A 22,570-nucleotide genomic window follows, 5' to 3' on the forward strand; every position below is an offset into this window, starting at 1 on the left:
TGGCTATTAATTAGACAGTCGTTTGCATGCATTCAATATGTAAAGAAAAGAAGCTATCAAACCTAGGCGAACGTGCAAGGAAATAGATACGCGGAGGAGCCATAGAGGTGAAGCGCAACACGTGCAGTGGCTATGGCTATGAAACGGTTCACAGTCTTATTTACTTTTTGCCAAATCCACATGAAATAATTTCGCGATACCACTGCACAACGGCACACCATTTACACGCAATTGGACCATCCCAACCCAATGTACCGTTTTGCGGCCCCTGCGCACGATATGCCGCGGGACTGATTCCACGCTATTTATGACCTTCTGTTGCCGACGCACCAATCCGACGTCGTTGGATCCTTTTCACCCCATTCTACCGTTTTACTACGCCGGCGCAGCAATGCGATGCCGTACTGTACCTGTACCCGTCCCATCCTATTTTGTAGCTTACTGGTGCTAGCGCCGCAATCCGACACCGTGGGACCTTTCTCTTTTTGGAACTTCGTAATACAACACATCACACAACACACGCACCACACACAACACACAGACTAAGCGCGCTATTATATAATAACGCTTCCCTCTCCTTTGTTGATGGATGAAAATTAATAGTAGTGACATTTTCTGTAAAATTGGGACTGTGTTTTTCTAACATCGTTTTCTTCTTCCTTTTTCTTCTAAATATAGGCGAGAGATTTTATAGATTCTCTCTAAACGCGCCACTTCTACATTCTTCTACATTTGGAGAAGTTCTAAATTCTTTAAACTTCAGTTTCAAACATTCATTCGATACCCACATAATAGACACAATTTGAGAGCATTATTCAAAGTATGGGTTTTCCCCCAACAATTATCACAGCATGTTTTAACATGAAATAACGTGAACATCATCATCGTAGTGATAATGATAACGTTAATTGTCAGGTGTAAACTGTTGGCTACTATTTAAGCAGCCGGTTTCATTCGGGTTTCACTTTCTTTTTTATCAGCTTTGGGCAAATGTGCAACGAAAAAAGACACAAAGGAGTCATGGTAGTCAAAAGTGGTGCGACATTCACACGACAACTTACTGCGCGGTAGTACTATACTATGGCGCAGCGATTCCATGCCGGTGGACCCATCTCACCTCGCTTTATAGCTTTCTCGCGTCGGCGCACCAACTTGACGCCAGTGGACCCGTCGCACCGCATTTTATGACTTTCTGGCGTCGGCGGACACTTCAACAATCTAGGATCTCGGTCGGGCGAGAAGTGCGTTCAATCGGTCGTTTGCGAACATATCCATGCGATTCTCGGAAACCATATAAATCACTTTCACGTGTTAAAGTTTGAAGGTTTACCTCCTCAGACTAACTGGCTCCATGAGGGATTCAAATGGTTACACCAGAGTACTGCAGCTAGCATAGGCGCACGCTTCCAGAGAGGGCATCGGCTTCATGCACTGCTATCATTGTACTGTGCGCAATTTTTGAGCAGTGTAACACAGCATCAATTTTCTTTTCCCGTGGACTTGTTTTCAGCCTTAACGTCTGTCATTTATTTACTTTGTAAACAGAGGCGAAAAGAGAGGGTTGTCCACACAACTGCTTCTTTCTACTTCTGTTTGCTAAGTAAATAGATGTTTCACTTGCCATCTGCCTGATGTGATACGTAAAGTGTTAAAATTTCTTCACGTGAAAGTGATTGAAATGGTCTCCGGCTACATTGACGTTACAAGTCTCAAGGTACTTGCTTGAGAGGCCCATTTATGATTTCACAAATTTATAGGTGATTTAAAAAAGATTGCAAGTAAGATGGTAGTTATTTTGCCTTACGTCTAAAGGTAAGTGTTGACACAAAAGAATAATTAGTAAGAAGATTCGTAGCTTTCGAATCACATGCGAAAAATATTTCAAGGAAGACATGTTCAATGAAAAACGACATGTTGAGCGACTGGGGCTTCTGTTTTATCTTATTCCAATGGAAATTCATGGAGATCAGAGCTGTTTTATTTCCATCTAGGAAGCGTTGTCTTCAGAAAAGAGTGTCATTCGCCCAAAGGACGTATGCTCTCTGGCAAGCAATCACAAAGTAGTTTATAGTCAGATCGAAACTACATGAAACTCGCTGCAGTTGGATATACTCGAGGCTGCGCGGTGAAGGAAGCGATTAAAATTGAGGTGGAACTATCGCGAACTGCAGCGATCTGTGGTACTAGCATGGTATCTACCATGATCTTAACCGCTATGCTCCACTACGTCGCTTCGAGCGCAACTGCTTACACAATTGCACCGTACTTCATGTCGTTTAACATCACTATAAATGCACGCCTGTCGCAGTAATCATTAGTGTTTTCTGATAGTGTGCTCGCGAGGTTTTTAGACGGAACCTTTTTATTTGCTTCATGTTTCGGCTTTTTCGCCATCTTCAGAGGCCTAAATAGAGGATGACTGGAGCAATGCTACGTTTATCCCGTCAAGTACCACATTACCCTGGGTCAGTGTGTCGATAATCGTTCAGGGTAGTGAAAACAGAAACCCATCTACATTGAAAATGGTCTTACGTGTTGCTCCACCGGATGTGGCGCGGCTGGTTGCACGCACTTGTCACTCAGCGTACCAGCGAATGAGTATTGCTGCGTGTAGATCACCAGCGACGATATAGATGATTTGATCTACACACAGAATATCAGGCGGTTATAGGTCACAGAGCGGTACAAGTGGCAGGAACTCATTCGTTATCGACAAGCAATCATTCCTACTATTCATTGAAGGGTTTCTTTTAAGAATCCAAAACGCCTCCATCGTCTTTGCTGCCGATATTTCTGTTTCGTGAGCCAGTATAACGCATTTCACAACATAATAGTTTCCGTTGTGGGCCTCATGTCTGTGCCTTCCTGGTGGTGTTATCAAACTTTTTCGTCGTTTTCCTGCCATGTGTTCAGTAATCCTATCCCCAACATTCCTACAGGTCTTCCCAATGTAAGCTGCATTGCACATCAAGCACTCAATCTCATATATTAACTCTATTTGTGCGCAGTCGCCTGTTTTTCTGTAAGGACAAATAACACAGCTTTCACAGATGCAGTATCTATACTATCATATAATCTGTTTCTAACAAGCTGGCTTTTGATGTTTGCATTTGAGAGATTTACCAAGATCACATCATCTTGTAATTGTGCTTGGATAATGTTGCACTGAACAGCGGCACCGACACTGTCAGAGATAAAAGGAGGACAAGGAGAAACTTTGTTTTCGCGCGGAACATTGCTATTTACAGTGCGTATTCTTCGGTAATACGGACGTACTGTATGGCCATTAGCACATGTGATTTTTAAAGCTAGTCTTCGTGATTTGTGTCATTATTGGTTGCCAGTGCATACTTCACTGGCGGTTTTGAACATATTACGAATCACTGCGCGTTTTACTGCAGTCGGATGTGCAGATTCGGCGTGCAATAAGATTATCTTGCAACTTTCTTTGCGATACCACTTTACTCTAATAATGCCATTTGAAGCACTTATTTGTGTGTTGAGGTAAGGAAGCCATCCTTCTTTTGGAGTTTCTCGGTTGAGTCTTATGTATTGCGATTGTTGGTGGAGTATTCGGAAACTCGTCCACTTCGAACTGTGTAGATGTTATGATGCAACAGTCGTCAATGTATCTGCAATACATTATGGGTCTACGCGAAAGCACTGGTTCTTCGATTCTGCTCATGAAGCAGATCGCCAGTACTGGTGCTAATCGTTGACCCATTGCTAGCCATCTCAGTTGCGCGAAATAATTTCTCGACCACCTGAAGGTATTACAATTCAGGCACTCCTTGATAAGTGTTATTATGCGAGTTTTACTAAGGCCAGTTGCTACCATATAAATCTATCATCTCAGAGAGAGCTTGCGGCGCCTCACTGTTCTTTACATTCGTGTAGAGTGAGGTTACATCAGAGGACTCCATTACGCAGTTGCCCTCAACTCTCGCATTGCGTAATCGCTCCAGGAAATGGTGTGTGTTCGACAAATGAGGTGGTATTTTATGCAAAATTTGACTCACGATTTTATTAAGAACCACGAAATTCGATCCGTTGGTCCTCCCACACAACTTATTATTGGTCGGATTTTGAATGCTGCCGCTGATGTTGAGATCATTTCATCGGGTTTTAGCTTATGCGTTTCGAATAGGCTATAGAACACAGGACAGGTCGGTTTGTCAAGCTTTAGGCGGCTTACAAATCCTTCGTCAAGACCAGCAGATTTTCCCATAGACATCCATACATGATTGAAGCGTTTGCACTGCACAAGGAATTCTTTCTCTGTTACGTGGCGATAGATAGTTTCATCTTGCAAGTGAAGATTCGTTATTTCCCGATCAAGAGCCTGTGACATGACTACGAATTTCCCACCCTTATGGCTTACTGAAAGGCATATGTTTCCCCTTGTAGTCATTTCGCGGATTTCCGTGAAGCCCTGCCATTGTTTGCGCGTGAGATTGCTAAGGGTGAGTCGTCTATGATGGTTATAAGCGGAGAAATAGTATGGAGAATGGAAGTAAGCGCAGTATGGAGAATGGAAACCAACCCAACAGTGGAAGTAGTCCACGTAGACTCCACCGAGCAACTAACACAACAGCTCAAAATGCTGTTAATAATCAAGAGGCCCACAACGGAAACTATTATGATGTGAAATGCGTTATACTGGCTCACGAAACAGAAATATCGGCAGCGAAGACGTTGGAGGCGTTTTGGATTCTTAAAAGAAACCCTTCAATGAATAGTAGGAATGAATGTTTGTCGAATGAGTTCTTGCCACTTATACCGCTCTGTGACCTATAACCGCCTAATATTCCGTGTGTAGATCAAATCATCTATATCGTCGCTGGTGACCTATATGCAGCAATACTCATTCGCTGGTACACGGAGTGACAAGTGCGTGCGCCATATCCGGTGGAACAACACGTAAGACTGTTTTCAATGTAGATGGATTTCTGTTTTCACTACCTTGGAGGATTATCGAAACACTGACCCAGGGTAGTTTGGCACTTGACGGGATAAACGTGGCATTGCTCCATTCATCCTCTATTTAGGCCTCTGAAGGCGGCGAAAAAGCCGAAACGTGAGGCGAATAAAAAGGTTCCGTCTAAAAACCTTGCGAGCACATTATCATAAAACATAGACAGAATATGCCGAGGTTTCAGGACAAGAGAACATTCGAACTACTACGTGAAGTAATCATTAGTGTTTTGTTGTTTACTAAAGGAAATAACGTATAGTATATGTTCTAAAAGGAAAAAAAAATCCTAAAGAAGAGCTGCTTTTCAGTAGGCAAATTCGCCATTGTGAGAATTCAGAGTGTCGGTGTTTTTGTCTTCCCACTTATTCTATACCCCGGCTCCGAAATTGCGAAAAGAAGATACACATTCAGGAGTTCAAATTCTAGAAAAATATGTGAATTTTCGAGCAATTGTTATCCATAATCCCTCTGTCGTAGTCGGTTTCTAAAAAGAAAATACTAACTCCTGAAAGTAGCTACACATCTAACCACATCTACGATCCAAACTGACAATTTCTTAGTTCTTTCTTTCTACCTTCTAAAACATCCTGATAAAAACAGAAGGAAAAAAATCACGCAAAATGCAGAAGAGATTGCTACGAAATTCTCACTATCTCCATAGCGTGCGACAATGGCTGAGGAAGACAATTAATCGAAAATGAAAAAAAAATTAAAGATAAAGATAAAATAAGGAAGAGAACAGCAGAATGGCATGATATTTCAGCAAATAGTTGCAGAGGAACTATTGTCATGAGAAGTTGGCCCTGTAACTGTTTTCCATTTCCACGATGTACTACTAGTACTGTTAGCTTCGAGAATAGTTAGAAATAGCAAATACGTAGAACACCGAGCACTGATACCGACAACCTTCCTTTACTTTGATCGGTTTTTCAGCAACTTTTAATGGCTTCTTGCAATTCCAAGAAAAGGTGGTGTTATACTCGGACAGCTCGCTCTTTCTAACATTCCGTGTAACAATTTGAAAGTGTGAAGACATACAGTGGTAAATAATAACCAACTTATTACAGTTAGAAACAACACCAAAAAAGAAAAGCACAACTAACAAATTTTTCCTGACTGTCGATTTTATCCCAACAGCCGCTCCTGAGGCAAAAACCATTCTTAATCGGCAAATGGGAGTCTCATTTGATATGGGGATAGGATATCAATCGAGAGGTCTTCACTGGTAGTGAAAGGCCGAATCAGTCGAGGTCCTAAAACTTAAGCATTGGTTTCATAGGATCTATGACATGTAGGCCAAAGCTACTAGCTACTAAAAGAAAAAAAATGAAGATAGAGCTGGAGCTACTAATGCTTTAACTTTGCTAAACTCTCCAAACAGGATTAAGGATAAAGAATAAAAAGTATCTGGCATTAATTAACATTTTATCGACCCCAGGTGGATGAAAGGCTCGGTGAGCACCAGGGCGGATTCGAACTTCCAATCGGTTGTGCATACAGCGGAACCACTTGCCGACTGCGCTATACCCGCCCCAAACAGGATTACTGGAAGTAAATAGCTAAGTCATATCCGATTGGAATTCCAATGAAAAAAGAACTGGAAATAAACAGAAAAAAGGCAAGAACAGTCTTTGTTCCCTATGTAGAATCGATTTCTACGCTCTATGTGTAACTTGAGTGCAGTTCGATTGGAGCACTTTTGAGTGTCCCTGTTCCCCACTGCAACAAATACCTTCTACCCGTAGAAGATATGATTACGTTTGTTATGCAAACTCTCATAAACAACATGCATAAAGAACTTTAGAACAGGACATGCGAGACCTCATCAGTCCTCACCCGAACAGGTAATGTCCATTAGATTCTGACACACGCAGAGTCAACGTGAGACCGTATAGGATGACTGATCAATTTGAATATGAATGCAGGCGTAGATCGAAACGGTTGGGTGTGGACCGGGAAGAGCATGGGCTTGCCTTACTCGAAGGGCTCGCTTACGCCCACTTGTGCATGTTCCTTAGGCAAGATCGGTTCAGGGCGAAGATCCGAATTAGTCAAAGCAACCTGATCTATATTTTCTTACTGGTAAAGAAGTTGCATTTGAAGCGAATCGGTCTTCAAATTATATAAGGACTCTCTGCTTACGTAAGTCTGGACTATAATGGAGTGCAGCACAGAGCTCGCCGGTCCTCGACCAGGCTGTGTGCCTTGTGCGTCTTTTAGACGCATACGGGATTAGTAGGTAATGCGTGGTCGTAATGCGAAGAAAAAAAGAACGAAAGCGATGCCAAACTTTCTTTGAAGTTGAAGTAGTGTATCCGACGGAAGAGATATACTTTGCTGTTTAAACGTGCAGCGAATCACCAATGCAGGAAAGCACTTCAGAAACGAAAAAAAAACGTGGGAGTGGATGATCACAGTTGTAGGTGGTTGTTATGGCACAGTCTTTACCGTGGTTTATTCAAGCATTAGAAATCACTCTTTAACTCCGTTGCACCGCTGAGCCAACACAAAACCTTCTTCCTACAGAAGTGAAGTTTGGTTTTGGAGACGAGCACCTGCAATTTCCACAAAGCAGCCATTTGTTGGGCCAACCAGGAGCGGTGCAGCTAATGGTTCCGATCGAAGCGGGACCGTCGATAGCTTCACTCGGACTGCTGCGGTGAGTGATGCTAGTGAAGGTTTCCCTTCGATTACACCAGCCACCGTGATGCTTGAAGCGCAGCAGCCTACGCAACTGCGCCGTGCGTCATGTTGTTATGGTTCGATCGTATGAAGGTGTAGGGTTGTAAAAGTTCAAGATCCTAAGAACAAAAACTTTCTTATGCGCTGCCTTCAAACTGTCTGCTCAGCCTATTTTTCTGAAACATTCGATACTCAGCCCGACTCTTACCGCAGTGAAATTCTCTAATAACCTCGATGATATAGCGCTATCAGGAAATTAAGTTGTCATCTGTGGAAATCTGCCGGCAATGAAAAAAGAAATATTTCCATTGCAATTGGACGCAATTCTATTCACCATAATTACGTCCCCGCAGCGGGCGTTGATCTCTCATTGTGGTAAAGTTCACGGTGGGAATCCTATTCGGAACCAGTTTCTGGCCTCAGACTTTTCCTCTCCTCTGGCAGCGCTCTCACCTCAACTCTCACCTCGAATCACCGTGCACTACCGATCTTGCAACAGTGACCTGCGCCTTCGTTCTGTATCGCCAGCATTGCTTGGCCTTGCATATCAATCTTTTTTCATTACTGAGACCATCTTTTCGGCCGTATACATTGACAACGACCACCCAGCGCTAGCCGGCCAAATCATTTACTTCCAGTGTCCTCGTTGTTCGTTACATTCTCATTCTCATACCTTAACCGGATTTTGATGCTTTATTTTCTTCCTTGCGTTTCATCCTCGTGTTTCTGTAAAATACCTCTTGTCAGAGAATCCATTTATTGATAACATTCCACTGGATTTTTTGTTCGGCAGAGATTTCTTCACATTTGCTCTCTTTAAGTGGTTTTTTTACGACCAACTAAGCTGTCACCGATGTGAACTAATCATGATAGTCTTTGAATTTCTCTTAGTCATTAATGTCATAGATCACCAGTCAATTTTGGCTGTTTTTGCCTCTCATAAGAACCATTGATAAGATTTTATGAGTTTTAGTTTATCAGTCTCCTTAGCAGTGAGCTATACTTTCTTTTTATTTATTGCTTTGAATAGATTCCCTTCTAACATAAGCATAACAACGTAGTGCGAATTTTTTTTTTTTTGGGGGGGGAGTGAAAAACGAATTGCCGCAGCGAATTCTGATGTACGGATATAGTAAACTAAGCACACATTATAGGGAATAGAAGAGAAGAAGTAGATCCTTCTATGCAATGTAACTTTACATAAGTAAAAAATTATCTCAAAAAGATGCTATGGGGAGAAGAATAACATGCATATATTTCCACACATCTCATAATTTAACACATTTCATGCCCACTCTTCTATATAAACTAGCAGTGCATAAGTATGTGTTTGTCACGATGCCATTCAACGAACTCGTGTTCAACTTTTAACTGCAGCAGCTATAATAACAGAACTTTATGCGCTTATTACTCTGTATACATTCTTTAAACTCTTTTCTACATTTTACCTCTTCAAAATTTTACTTAGATCTAATGTTTATATAGAGCGCATGTCAAATATTTCAATACTTGCTTGTACGTTTTAAACAGTTTTATATAATAGAACTTTGTATGGTTGTTCAAACTTCTTTCAACAGCGTTTTATCGCTTCATTTCTATCTATTCTCTGCATAAAATCAATATGACAGATTAGGTGTATTAGTGGCGAACAGAGACCTTTGTATCTTCGAGATATACCTTTAGGTACAGTGTATGTCTGCGAGGCATTATTTGCGCCTCGTTAATCGTTGGATGTCAGTTTTATCCAGCTAGATAAGGAAAAAGAAATTCTTAGAAAGCGCAAAAAAGTAAAGAAGATAGCATAACACTGATCAGTGAGACATTTTTTGAAACATCTCTTACATTCCCAGAGAAGAATGAGTGTTTTCCACCTAACAACTCGAAACTGGATAATTTCATTTTCACTCGCATTTTCAAATCGCATATCACTTATACAAACCTATTTCATTCTTTCCTTCTTTTATATTAACTTACAAACACACTTTATGTAGACCTTCGAACAACATCTAACACCAGGTACTTTCCTTTCCGTTCGCTTTTAAAAACGCATCATAAGAGCTGTAGCGCGGCGAAAAAAAAATCGCCGTAAGAGCGGTAGACGCGGAAAAATGGGAGGGGAGGGTGGCGTGGGCGGGGCGTCTTGAAGTCGTAGCAGAAGAGGAGCAATCAGGCTACTGTAGCGATTATGACGGTATCAGGAGACGCGCGGTGCAATTAACGACGCTCATTAGCGTCCTAGATACGCGGCGGCACATCATACGAGTACCTCTTGGCCGTTCCCCAATCTAAGATTTTAAAAAGAGTCTAATAGTAGCTAAAGTTTGTATTAGTCAACTAGTCTACCCAACTTACAGCACAAAAATCATTTTTTTTCCAACTTTGTTAGAGAAGCTCAAACCCGGAAATAATTCGAACAATAGTTAAACACAAGAACGTGAAACATCTATTTCCGGTATGACGTTGTGCACAGTTTCCAGATGCAGAGCAATTAGTTATGTGACCGCGTTATCAGCACAGAGATGTTCTCACCACGCTCATTTTCGGGCCTGTTCGACGACAAACACCGCTACGATTAGCGCGCCGCTGTTTCAGCCACTTCACAAACACAAACAGCTGCTACACTTATTACTCGTGGATCATTTTATGCTTCATTATCCTTCATTTTTTTATTTATATTGACCAAAAATCCCATTCTAAGCTGATTTTGACCTCTTGCAGATTTACAGTCCCTAGACGATAGAGATGGACTGTTGTCAAGTCACGGACGCGTGCTCCTCTATAATTTACCTCATATCAAGACTTTACTTTTTTGTTGTGACAGTCATTTTCTATGTGGTGAACATTTTCAAAACAAAACACGTCGTCCCACCGACTTCTGATGATCTTCTGTTGATCAGCGCTACGGAGGCGGTGAAACGAATCGCCCGGAGAGAGGTGGGTCAAATCAACAAACTTACACTATACACTTCTCCTTACCAATACCGTGAAATCCACGCCTACGTTGGGAATATAATGAAGAAAACAGGAAATTGAGCGTAAATTGCACAATACTCACGAGCTTCTAATTTTAACCGTTCCTCAGAGTAAAAAAGACCATTTTTTCTCGTGTTGTTTTGATATCATATATTTAACATTAATAGCGATGATAATAATTAATATTTCAATGCCGTATTACTTTAATGAAGTATTAATTTCTGTTTAAAAGTTCTCGGGTTCAGCTGGAAGGAGGGTAGGTGAGGGGCGAAGAGGCAGTGACAGTGCGTTCTCGCATTCTGGATACTAGTTCCGGAATCGAATTAGCTATCTTTTCGTTCCACCCCTTTAATCATTATTTTCCCAGCACTGTTTCTACTACTTATTTTCATAATGCATCCTTTCTCCGGCTTGCACTATCTCCAAAAAAATTTCTTGCGACCATCAGTCCACGACGACCAATATCCGAAGTTGTCTCTCACTTAGTGAAAACCTTAAAAATACACTTCAAGTGACAGAAAATTTCACAAAAAACCAATTAGCTCATTTAGATCACTTCAGAAGCACTTGTGCGAGCGTACATCCATCGTATTGAGCAGGTACGTCTGTTTTTCTTTTTTTTTCATTCTACTACTTTTCCTTTGAAAATCCGAGAAGCATTTCATCCTTGCATTACTTTTTTTGAATAACAATGGTCTTTCATGCTGAACATTAGTTTTGAATGCTTCGTCAACTTTTTACTGTAACACCCATTTATTTTAAGAGATCTTCTTCTGCCTACCTCCCTCCCCTAAAGTTTCTTTTTTTTTCAGAATCTCTCTAATTCTTTGCTAGATTGTCCTTTTCCATCATTCTTTTCCCTACACAGATAGCAACTATCCGAATTACGGGAGGAATGTCTTACAAATATCGTAGGGATGAGCTTCTTCAGGTGCTCGAAAGCATTTCAGTAGTAATTATGTGCTCAAGGTGAACGATGTGATCAACGCTGCTGTCGTCCGGTTATTTGATGAAGCGACCAGAAAAGCACTCGAGATAGATAGGGAGATCGCACAGATGGACAGTGAACGATTGGAAGAGGTGGGCTAGACTTCCATTATTGTTTATTTTGTTATTTGCCTGAACATCTCAAGAAACATTTCTTTTATTTTATTCGTTCATTTTTTCATTTTGTTTTTGACAATTAAAGTAAAGTCATGTTCGGAGTTTCCAATGGGATCTCTGAACTGGCACTAGAAGGTGCTTCCAACTAGGCTGGACCGGGGCAGCCGCGATTCGCTTTCTGTAATTCCCAATTCAAAGACGCGTCCTGGTCGCGTAGAACTACGTAACTGCACCTAAAGTTCCAACACGTTTCAGCGCATACAATCCGAACCGTTGCTGGGTGTACCGTTCACTGTAAAAGATGCTTTGGAAGTTGATGGACAAATCATCACTTGCGGCGTTTACAATCACAGAGAAAATAAATGCACTCAGAGTGCTGAAGTGATTAAAAGGTGAATATTTACTAGTCATTTTTCCAGAATTCTTCTATATTGCTGACTATTTCTTACCATTGATAGATTAACTACTCTAATATTTAATTGTTGCACCGACAAATTTGTCACTGTGCCCATGAACGGAGTTGAGTTCATCTCGATCCTTTGGGGTTAGTCGACTATTTGCATGAATACCATCGCTAACTTCAGTTGATAGATTTCCAAAAAAAAAATAAGTGGGTCATTTTCGGCAAAGGGGAATTGTTTCTTACAAATATTCCTCCTAGAATTCCCACTTTCAGTCATTTTTTCAATTCTTTTTCTTCATTTTCGCAACTCCTTCACTTGTTGGGTATTTATTCTTTACAAATCAGAGCTATATCCTGGAATCGCCAAACATTTCTTCCAGAATGGAAGCTGCTGGTGCAATTCTCATTGCTATTACGAATGTACCAGAGGCATGTTATTGGGTGGAATCTTCAAATGGAATTTATGGCTTATCGAAGAATCCATACGACACACGGCGATCCGTAGGTGGAAGCAGTGGTGGTGAAGGAGCGTTAATCAGTGCGGCAGGTAGTTTGGTAAGCTAACTTCATCGATTTACCTGATTTTCTGTTCACAGCCAGAGGAAAATAAGAAATCACCAGAGGACACGCAAACCTCAAAAAATGAGCGATAAAAGAAAACTTGAAATTAAAATTCTGTTATACCTCTATTTCCAAAACTTCTTTCTGCTAATAGGGCGACCCCTTTTTTGTGCTGCACTCATCATTATACCGTACCGGATTTTTGCCCAACAGCCGCACAGGCGCACATTCTCTGCTTAACATACACTACATGTGCTCTCTGTGTTACAACGTTAGAAAAATTAGAATAAATGCAAAGAAAGAACTTAATAATGATGATTACTGTTCTTCCTTAGATTGGTATTGGCAGCGACATTGGCGGCAGCATCCGCATTCCATCATTTATGAACGGTATATTCGGGATGAAACCTACATCAGGTGCGATTGGTTGATTTTCCATTTTCTTACTCGTTTATTATTGCACCAGTCTGAACGTTTGGCTAGAGGTGGACTTCAGACTTCCTGTGGTGTTCCCTCCGCTCGCATTCACTAATCAACAAAAGTTATTAATAGTGCATTTTTTTGTAAAATTCGAACTATGTTCTTTCTAAAGTCCCTCTCTCAATTTTTTAAAAAGAAATTTAGGCGTAGACAAATGATTTCATTGTTTTCTTCCTAAGCGAATACGGACATCTAAATTTCGAGAATATTCAAAGTTGATTTTTCACCTACACTCTTTCGATAATCATCATAATTTGATGATTATCGAAAGCGGTGACACCTCCAACAGTGGTGACACAATGAAGTTTTAAGACGGAATGAAGATAACGCCCTAGATCAGATCATGTAAACTGTTTGGTACTATTTAAGCAGTTGTTTGCCTACTTCCAGTATGTGAAGAAAAGATGTTACCAAACTGAGGCGAACATGCAAGGAAATAGATACGCGGAGGAGTCATAGAGGTGAAACGCAGCACGTGCGGTGACCATGGCTATGAAATGGTTCACAACGTCTCATTTACTTTTTGCCAAATCCACACGAAGTAATTGCACGATACTACTGCACCACGGCACACCACTTACACGTAACTGGACCCATCCCAACCCAATGTACCGCTTTCCGGCGACGGCGCACCAATCCCAGTCCGTGAGACTCATTCCACACCATTTTGTAGCTATAGCTGTGCCGACGCACAATCCGAGGTCGTGGCACCCATCCCGCCCCAACCCGACACCGCGACACCCGTTTTAGCCCCTTTCATAGCGCCCGCGCACCAAATCGATGTCGCAAAAAGCGTCTCACCCCCTTTTGTAGCCCCAGGGTGCTGAAGCGTCAATCCACGAGGGTAAGCAGTGAGACGTCCCATCTCACTGCCTTCCGCTGGATCTTCGTGACTGACACACACGTGACAGAATAAGCGCGTTTTTGTATAACATGGTGAATGCTTTTTTTTGTACAAAGACGAAATTCCACTAGTCGACTAACGTTTGTTGGAGCGGCAACGCGCCTGGTGCATTCCACGCAACCCTTTCTCCTCTCTCCTCTGCGAATCACAGTCGTACTTCTCAACATAAATAGCTGCGCCTACATGCCACGGCTACGTGCTTGAAATCTCGAAGTCCGCAGATACGCTAGGAAGTTTAGGTGTCATCCCTCTTGACGGGCACGTGCCGATGCCAAAAGAGTTCCAGATTCAAATGCTTCGAATTGGGCCGATGTGTCGTTACGTGGAAGATGTTCCTTTACTGATGGAGGTACGATTACAAAAATTACTCTGTTTACAAAAATGTACAAAAATCTACGAATAAGTTAAAATTAATACATACAAATGAAATTGGCAAATAAGCAAAAACCCGTAGCTGGCCACGTTAGAATAAGAACAACCTTTGATCTTTCACGCATAACTAAGTACCATATAATGAAAATTTTTCCATCACACGCTTTTTCTGTAAGAAGAATTTAGTTGTTTTGATGGCGATTTCAAAACTCAGTTTGCTACTTGGCTTCTTTTAGGTAATGGGAGGCGAACGAGCAGTTGATCTACATCTAAAGGAAATGGTAGATTTCAAGAAAGTCCGCTTTTTCTATATGGAAGGCATTCAACACACACCAAAAACTCAATCGCTTAGCTCTGAGATGAGATGCACGTTATTGAAGGTGAGCGTATTGTTACTTCTCAAGTAGGAAAAAGTTTACCAATTAAGTGTATTCTAAACATATCCTTAATAAGATATTCTCAGAGAAACACATTTCAGATATTCCTTTTCTATTCTTCCTAGTACGTTCTTTGACTTCTGACTTGCAATATTAGAATCTCGTATACTTTTCTCCTAATTTCCATTCATATAAACGACTTTTCCTTCAAATCCTAAATTTATTGTCCTTAAATTTCTCATTCTTCTTTTTATTGTGACTACTTCCAGGCTGTCTCGTATTTCGAACAGAAATTCGATGTGGAAGGAATTCGTCTAGACCTGCCTCTAGCCTCAAACGCAATCGAAATGCTCTTCTCTTGCATTCAAGCTGAGAACACTCCGACAATTTCTGAGTCGTTCAAAAGTTTGAAGGTTTGTAATCCAAACATGAGTAAATTTTTGAAAATTTTCAAGTGTGTTGATAAAATTACGTTTTCAAAATTGCAAATTCAAGGGCGACAGAGGAAGTTTGAAGTGGATGACCGAACTACCGAAATTACTTGCCGGGAAATCGGTGCACACTCCTGGCGCATTATTCTTGTCATTCTTTGAAAACATGGATAGAAGCAGCGAAAAGGAGAAAGCCAAGGTATGGTTTGTACTAATGCTCTAATAGTTACTCTATGTTTTATTTCCCAAAATGTTACACTTTGAAGAACTCGGCCCAGATTTCATCATTGGATCCTGTGTGAGTCTGCGCCCGAACATCTGGGTATAGAAGCACCGATACCAGTAGTTGCTTTAGCGACCGTGATGCGCATCCACTTTCGGGGAATGGAGCGTAGAATTAGATTTAACGATGAAAATTTTTCAATACAAAATAAGTATTAGATTATTCTAGAGGATATAGCGCGAAACCTCGATTTACAATACGTTTTCATGACTGTCCAATAGCAGAAAAATAACGGAGCACAAATGAGAGAAAAGCAATAAAGAACGCGAAAAAAGAACAAAGATGACTGGTTCAATTCCCCAGTTTCTCATCATCATCATCATCTTATCCCGTGCTTCAGTTTTTGTGCACGCATTTAGTCTAAATATGATTCTGTACGAGTTTCAGCTGAAGCTAGTCAAAATGATCTGCGAGGACTGAGTGAAAGCCTAGTTGCTTAAATTAGCTACAACCATTAAGAATTGGAATTCTCTTGTTTTCGTCTTCCAGCTCTTTCAATATTTTTCATACTTGAGGTTCATTGTTCAGAATAATCTATTTCTTCTATGAAATGATTCAAACTCAAAAAGTTCTTAAAACTAGCAAAATCAGCATTGATACCTACCCTGATTATGTGCAGCTACCCAATTTCGCTTACAACACGAGCAAATTTTTGCAGTTCCGAAGATTACGCGATCGACTAGCTCGGCAAGTTACTGAGACCCTTGGTGATGATGGTGTACTCCTTTTCCCATCGTTAGTTTTTTTTTTCTTCCAACGCTTCAAAATTGGTTAATTTCTGCTTTTTTGCACGATTTTAATATTCCTGTTTAAGGTGGCCTACGACCGCCCCCTATCACCATCAGACTGTTTTCACTCCGTTTAATACCGCATACACTGGCCTTTTCAATGCGCTAACCCTGCCCGTAATCACGTGCCCAATGGGATTGGATAGGAACGGACTACCACTGGGCCTTCAGGTAGATTTCACTTTAGTTGCACAAATGTTTGATCAAATTATCTGTTGAAAAGAAGAACGTAGATTTCCGATTCTACTTACTGTTAGCATAGAGAAATCTTAAACCTCTGTAAAAGTGCTCCTCCTTGTGCTTAACGTGATTGGCTCATTTAAACTCAAGCCACAATAACAGTAATTTCCAACTGATTCTCGTGCGCGGTTCTGTTTTGGATGTAGAATAGATTCTGTAGATGTAAATTACATGGAGCTCAAATTAGAAACGGACTGTAAATGAGAACAAGATAATTGCTTGTCGAACAAACAACAAATTTAACCCGCTTTTATTCGTCCTTAGCGCTCCCACCATTGTACTACACTACACACGCATTCCCAGACTCTCATTTTAGTTCGCAGTCTGAAGTTACATGTTTGGAAGCTTCTCCCTAATTCCATCTACTTTAGATAGTTGGTGCGCGCAACTCCGACCGCCTACTCATCGCTGCCGCTCAGCAGCTTTCACAAGCCTTCGGTGGTTGGACACCTGCATGGTCTCAGTGATATACTTGATACATCTGTCTAAAACCTTGCGGTAAAAACCCTCACTTATTGGCAGAACTGGACCACATTCCTATAGAATAAAGCTTGTATCTCCCGGATCTATTTGTGTTTCTCAGGTTTTCATTAATAGATGTTTTTGCATTTCTATGCATTCAATTACATGTTTCGAAGTTCTTGTCGGAGTCCTGATTCTCAATAAACGTCTTACTTCAGTTATTTTTGGTTTGCCTATTAATATTCGATTGAATTGATCAAAAGAGAGAGTAGATAACGCCGCTAAATCCATCCACCACCCTACAAAGCAAACGCTCCCGGTTTCAACGCCGAGAAATAAGTTCGCCTTTGCATCTGCGGAGAGCAGATCCACATAAAATTCTGTATTTGTCGCCCACACTACTGGCGATCTGAGTAAGGAGAAACGTCTGAGGAGAAAGTTGCATCATCAACTGGAACGTGATCGCGAGGACGAATGGACGTAAAGAAGCGAAGGAGTTTGAAAAGACGAGGAGGACAAGAACCCGACGGAAATCCATAGGCTGCAAAGTCAGTACAGGGCGGTGCAAAATGTTGGGTCCATCTCTGATTTTCCTAATAGCAGCCTGGAAACGGATTACCAGAGCCAGGCAATACAACTGCCATATTTCTCACCTGCGAAAATTTCTTTAAAAGTACCGTTGGCAGGATACCTGATCAACACTGGATGCCACGAACTTTTATTGCAAAATAGTCTGAGCCAAAATCTTAGCTCCACCTGAGGATTTCCCAATACCATGGTTTTTTTTCACAATCAAGTTGGGTATAAATAGATCAACAACGCAGCGTGAAGAGTAATTTTCATTGCCTGCTTCAATGTCTATGTTCACCAAGCTTTCTGCTTACGAGCAAGCTCAGGTCGACGTCCTTCACGCGGCCAGTCCTTCAAACAGGAAGGTCACATCTCAACTAGGGCGATCTCACAACTGCATCAACCGCCATCTGAAGAACACGTAAGTCTGGAACGAAAAAATCGCTACCAGGCATCTAAGAAAGTTATCTAGAAAGGATGAAAGTCGCCTAGTCCGGATGGCTTCCAACAACAGCGAGTCCATGGACAGCCTCCGGCATCGTCTTGATCTTCCTGTATCGAAATGGACAGAACTACACAACTTCAACCGCTGTCCTCACATCGTTAAAGGCATCACCCCACGAATCTGAGGTGGTGCAGATTTCAGGTGAAGTATTTTTATAAGGGATAGTAAATTATGGAGAGGAGGGTGATTCCGTCCATTTCTTCCTAATTGCCGTAAAAAACGACCTGGAAGATGCGGCGTGTGCACAAGGCTGGAGCGCTCCAGTCGAACTCCTTGTAGATGATAGTGCGCCAGAACGCCTGAAGCCGTATCTTTCGAGCCATTTTTTACGGTAATTAGGAAGGAATGGACGGAATCACCCCCTCTCCATAATCTACTATCCCCTATACGATAACTCCACCTGAAATCTGTACCACCTCAGATTAGTGGAGTGATGCCTTTAATCAAGTTATGAAACGTGCACTTCGTTAGACTGACCGCAATAAGGCTGCTAGCGTTAAGTTGTGAAGTTGTGTGCTCGCGCACATATTGTCGCGAATTGAGAAAAGGTGAGATACTCTTGCAGCTAATCTGGCGTTCAAAGAAAAGTACTTGACTGACTTTCAGGTGGTATTCCCCGCAGAAAAGAAGTGGAACCTCGATGGGCCCGACGATCCAAGGTAAGAGGAATGAGTGTTCCTCTTACCTTGGATCGGCATAACTTAGGTGGTGGAAGTCTCATGTGATGGATACGGACTTGTTGCGTTGGAGTTCTGCTTGAAGATAATTTACTACCATACTTCACAAAATTTCAACAAGATTAGTTTAGTTTTTCAACAAGATAATGCGTTCGCACTCGTGTGAAAGTCAACTGAAGATTGTGTTAATGCGAGAGGAATCAAATTTTCGGCCTAGCCAAGCATTAACTCCCCAGATATTAACCCGATCGAGAACTTGTGTTGTTTTCTTGTACACAAGGTGTATGCGAATAGAATCCCTCACTCTTCGGTTTTCGAGCTAAAGACGGCCATACTTGAGGGCATGGGGTAATGTAGAGCAAGCCTTTATGATAACCTTATCAGTAGCATGCCGAACAGAATTTTTCATGTTGTTTACAACACCGGCAATGTAACAAAGTACAGGAAATGTTTTTAAGACTATTTTTCTATTACCTATCTATTTTTGTAACAAATCACGTTTTTTTATGAGGTCGACCTGAGATTTTGCACCGACATAATTAAAAGTTTTCAATAAAAGTTCGTGACATCCTGCGCTTACCAGGTGAACTGCCAAGGATACTGGCATAGAGGTTTTCGCAGGTAAGAAGCACGTAGAGGTTTTCGCTTCGGCTGGCTCTGGTAATCCTTTTCTAGGCTGCTATTAAAATAATCAGGGGTGGTTCTGAAATTTTGCACCCCACTGTATAGCAGCAAGACGAAGAGGCATTCACGTGTCTTTGACACTGCTAACGGAGTACCTCGGGATGGGAACACAGCCCATTTGGAAGTAACATTTCAACACCTTGCTGAGCCGGCAAGCACCGTCTGCCCTCAACTCGTGAATATCCAATGACCGACATACATCGCGGTCAGCAAAGGATTATTCTAGTCTCTACACAGAAAAAAATGAAGCAGAGAAAATTTTTTCAGGTTCAGAAGATTCTCCTTGTACTCGGAACTAATATCCCGATTTTCTCCAGTAGTATAGGATATGTATAATCACCGTGCCTGAAGAAATCTTCTGAACATTGCCCTGCTCCGACAGTTTCACACTATTCTGTGCAAACACAAGTACCGAATTCCCGTCGCGATAGAAATCTCTTGTAGAAATGTTGTCTTTAGGGTATGGAATTAGCGCAGAAATGCTAAAATCTCTTTCTCCTTCTCGGATTCCTGAAATGGAGAAGAGCATCTGTTCAACATGGATTGAAGGCATACCCGCGCCGTGGAGACACGCTGTCGTAATTCCTTCCCACGAGAAGTTATCGGGATCACAACTACTCAGGAATATCACTACTGCGAGCAATGCACAAGGTTTTGGAGCGGATCATCCTGGACAGTACACCATCCTGGATATCAAATATCCCGAAGAAACTACCCGCGATGAATTTCGCCAAGGTCGACCGACTGACTAGGTGTTCATTGTCGGGAGGGTGTGATAACAGTATTCGAAGCCTATGCAGTTAGCTTTTCTGGACTTCAAAGCCGCTTTCGGCTCTCCTCAACAAGGCCTTATTCAATGCGCTCCGCCCCGATGGAATTCCAGAAAAGTTTGTATGTTTAATCAACATGAACCGAAGAACAATCGTTCCGGGTTCGAACACCACCTGGATTTACTTCATCGAAGCGGAAACTGGAGTGAAACCAGGGGCTATAGCGGAATCTTTTCTGTTCAACATTACCGTCAATAAAATCATGCGAAGAACGGTTAAACACTGTCCCGTTGATGTGGTTCTTACACCATTTGGACGTCCATTGGTATCTTCGAGTAAGCCGACGACATAGTAATAGTCGCTTCAAGCAGCGCGAAGTTGCAAAATGTTGTGAACCTTGTATGAAAATTACCTGCAGCCTACGGACCTAGGCTCTACCCTGACAAATGCAAGTAGATGTGGGTCTCCTCGAGACCTTAAACGAGAATCATGGTGAACGGACAACACATTGAACTCGTGAACGAATTTTGTAATTTGGGCCATATGCTCAGAAGCCATGCCAGCTACGAGAGAGACATTCAGCAAAGATACTGAAGCCAAATTGGCAACTTGCTGTTAATAGAGTGTTCAATCAAGGCGCAATGCAATGGATATCGGTGGATAGACAGATGGATAGATTCTATGCAGCCTCTAGCTGAAAAACGAACAGAATGAGCTTGGATATGTTTAGAGGCTACACACTCTGGTGAAGATGCGCACAGTCGCGTTCGGGTGTAACACCGGCTTCCTGTTTAAGGTCAATTTTGGTTTTCCAGCTAGAAGAAGCATAGTGAAATGATTTATCTTTCTACTGGAAATACACGATTTTTGAATCTCGCATCTGGACCTATCAATCTCGGAAATGAATCTAATCACAAGGGGTTCCACTTGTGTCGCATCAAATACCACAGCCAATACAAGAGAGACTTTATATCTAATGAACGTGAGAGTGCTTAGATTATCTAGGTATTAGGTGAAGTTCTGAACTTTATCGCTAGATGTCTTCATTAGTACGACGTGGAGGATGGCGCCCACACCGGCGCATACATCGTGGTGATTTCAAGGTGACATTACGAGAACAAGAACTGAAAAAGACCGTTGTCTAATCGCGACTAGCAGATCCACACGATTCCAATCTTGGATTAACGCCCAAGAAGGTTTTGACTGGAATGGAATCATCCACTATGAACTCCTTCCATCTGACGAAACACTCAGTTCAAACCTCTACTATCAACAACTGACCACATTGAAACAGGCGATCGACCTGAAGCGGCCAGAATTGTCTAATAGGAAAGGTGTTGGGTTATATCAAGATAACGCCAGCTCGCACACATCTTTAACGACGCGTGAGAAGCTCCGAGAGCTTGGATGGGTGGTTCTACCGCAACCGCCGTAGAGTTCAGATCTGGCACCAGGCGACTATCACGTTTTCGAGCATTGGCAAAATTTTCTTGATGTTACAAAACTGGCCTCAAGAAAAAAAAAATCATGAAAATCAGGTAGCCAAGTTTTTTTGCCAATAAGGACAAGTACTTCTTCAATTGCGGAATAATGAAACTGCCATCAAAATGGACAAAAGTTACTGAACCTGAACAAAACAGCGCTCATTTGATCTAAATCGGTTAGTCCTAGCTATGTTCAGTTCATCGTCGAAATAAGGCAGAAAAGCGCCAAGAACTTCTTACTTCGCCTAATATTTTTCCCTGCTCTTATTTCGCAGCCATCCTCACCAATCATAACGCTGGGATGTGATAGTGGAGTCCAACTGTCGACACTAATGACGGACAGTTTGCAATGATCGAGGACAAAGACAATTCACGAAGTGCTTATATTTGCTTCGAGTACCCTGATTTCCATCGAGTAAAACAGGGGACAGTGGAACTAAACAAAACAAAGTTGGGCGAAAAGAATCACGTCAGTTACGGAGGACGTGTAGAAGCCAATCGGACAAACAATATTAACTGACAACACTGGCAACTATAGCATGATCTGTTCGTAATAACTTCACTATACTGATCCGCAGTCATCGTTCGCTGTATGGATGAAATCTGCGAAAAAAAATAGAAAGCTTTTGCTACACTTGTCTACGTTTTATGGAAGTTTAACAAATTTTCGGGAATTTATGAAGAAGCAAGAACAAAACCAGTTACGGACAGAGTAAGCACAGTCTACTGCAACGGGCCCTAAAGTAAAGAGTATTTACGAAAAAAAGTAGAAATCGCCCGACTCGATCGTTTCTGTCATGCCTACCGTTCTCCTGCCACGAATTTCAATCCATGTAAATTTTATC

At 41.7% G+C, this 22,570-nt stretch overlaps 5 protein-coding genes across 6 annotated transcripts; 3 read left to right on the forward strand and 2 right to left on the reverse strand.

The window, feature by feature from the left end:
- Positions 1-4,015: 4,015 nt before the first annotated feature.
- Positions 4,016-4,411, reverse strand: RB195_005420 (uncharacterized protein; the record flags this gene model as incomplete). Of its 2 annotated transcripts, none has more annotated exons than XM_064177907.1 (1): positions 4,016-4,411. In XM_064177907.1, one exon carries the CDS (start codon positions 4,409-4,411, stop codon positions 4,016-4,018), a length of 396 nt encoding a protein of 131 aa, XP_064035006.1. The 2 variants fall into 2 exon arrangements, with proteins under 2 accessions (XP_064035006.1, XP_064035007.1); XM_064177908.1 differs by having other exon boundaries at positions 4,016-4,351.
- A 1,408-nt stretch (positions 4,412-5,819) lies between these two features.
- Positions 5,820-6,134, reverse strand: RB195_005421 (uncharacterized protein; the record flags this gene model as incomplete). Its single annotated transcript, XM_064177909.1, has 1 exon — positions 5,820-6,134. One exon carries the CDS (start codon positions 6,132-6,134, stop codon positions 5,820-5,822), a length of 315 nt encoding a protein of 104 aa, XP_064035008.1.
- A 4,265-nt stretch (positions 6,135-10,399) lies between these two features.
- RB195_005422 (uncharacterized protein) lies at positions 10,400-17,040 on the forward strand (the record flags this gene model as incomplete). Its single annotated transcript, XM_064177910.1, has 13 exons — positions 10,400-10,591; positions 11,182-11,229; positions 11,600-11,710; positions 11,990-12,126; positions 12,518-12,692; positions 13,034-13,115; positions 14,322-14,431; positions 14,691-14,834; positions 15,101-15,244; positions 15,327-15,461; positions 16,204-16,280; positions 16,360-16,504; positions 16,945-17,040. The coding sequence occupies 13 exons, from the start codon at positions 10,400-10,402 to the stop codon at positions 17,038-17,040; spliced, it is 1,596 nt and encodes a 531-aa protein (XP_064035009.1).
- A 146-nt stretch (positions 17,041-17,186) lies between these two features.
- On the forward strand, positions 17,187-20,223 carry RB195_005423 (uncharacterized protein; the record flags this gene model as incomplete). Its single annotated transcript, XM_064177911.1, has 2 exons — positions 17,187-17,262; positions 19,931-20,223. The coding sequence occupies 2 exons, from the start codon at positions 17,187-17,189 to the stop codon at positions 20,221-20,223; spliced, it is 369 nt and encodes a 122-aa protein (XP_064035010.1).
- RB195_005424 (uncharacterized protein) lies at positions 19,951-20,223 on the forward strand (the record flags this gene model as incomplete). Its single annotated transcript, XM_064177913.1, has 1 exon — positions 19,951-20,223. The coding sequence occupies one exon, from the start codon at positions 19,951-19,953 to the stop codon at positions 20,221-20,223; it is 273 nt and encodes a 90-aa protein (XP_064035011.1).
- Positions 20,224-22,570: the final 2,347 nt, after the last annotated feature.

This window comes from Necator americanus, chromosome I (genome assembly GCF_031761385.1).
Source record: "Necator americanus strain Aroian chromosome I, whole genome shotgun sequence".
Lineage (NCBI taxonomy): Eukaryota > Metazoa > Nematoda > Chromadorea > Rhabditida > Ancylostomatidae > Necator > Necator americanus.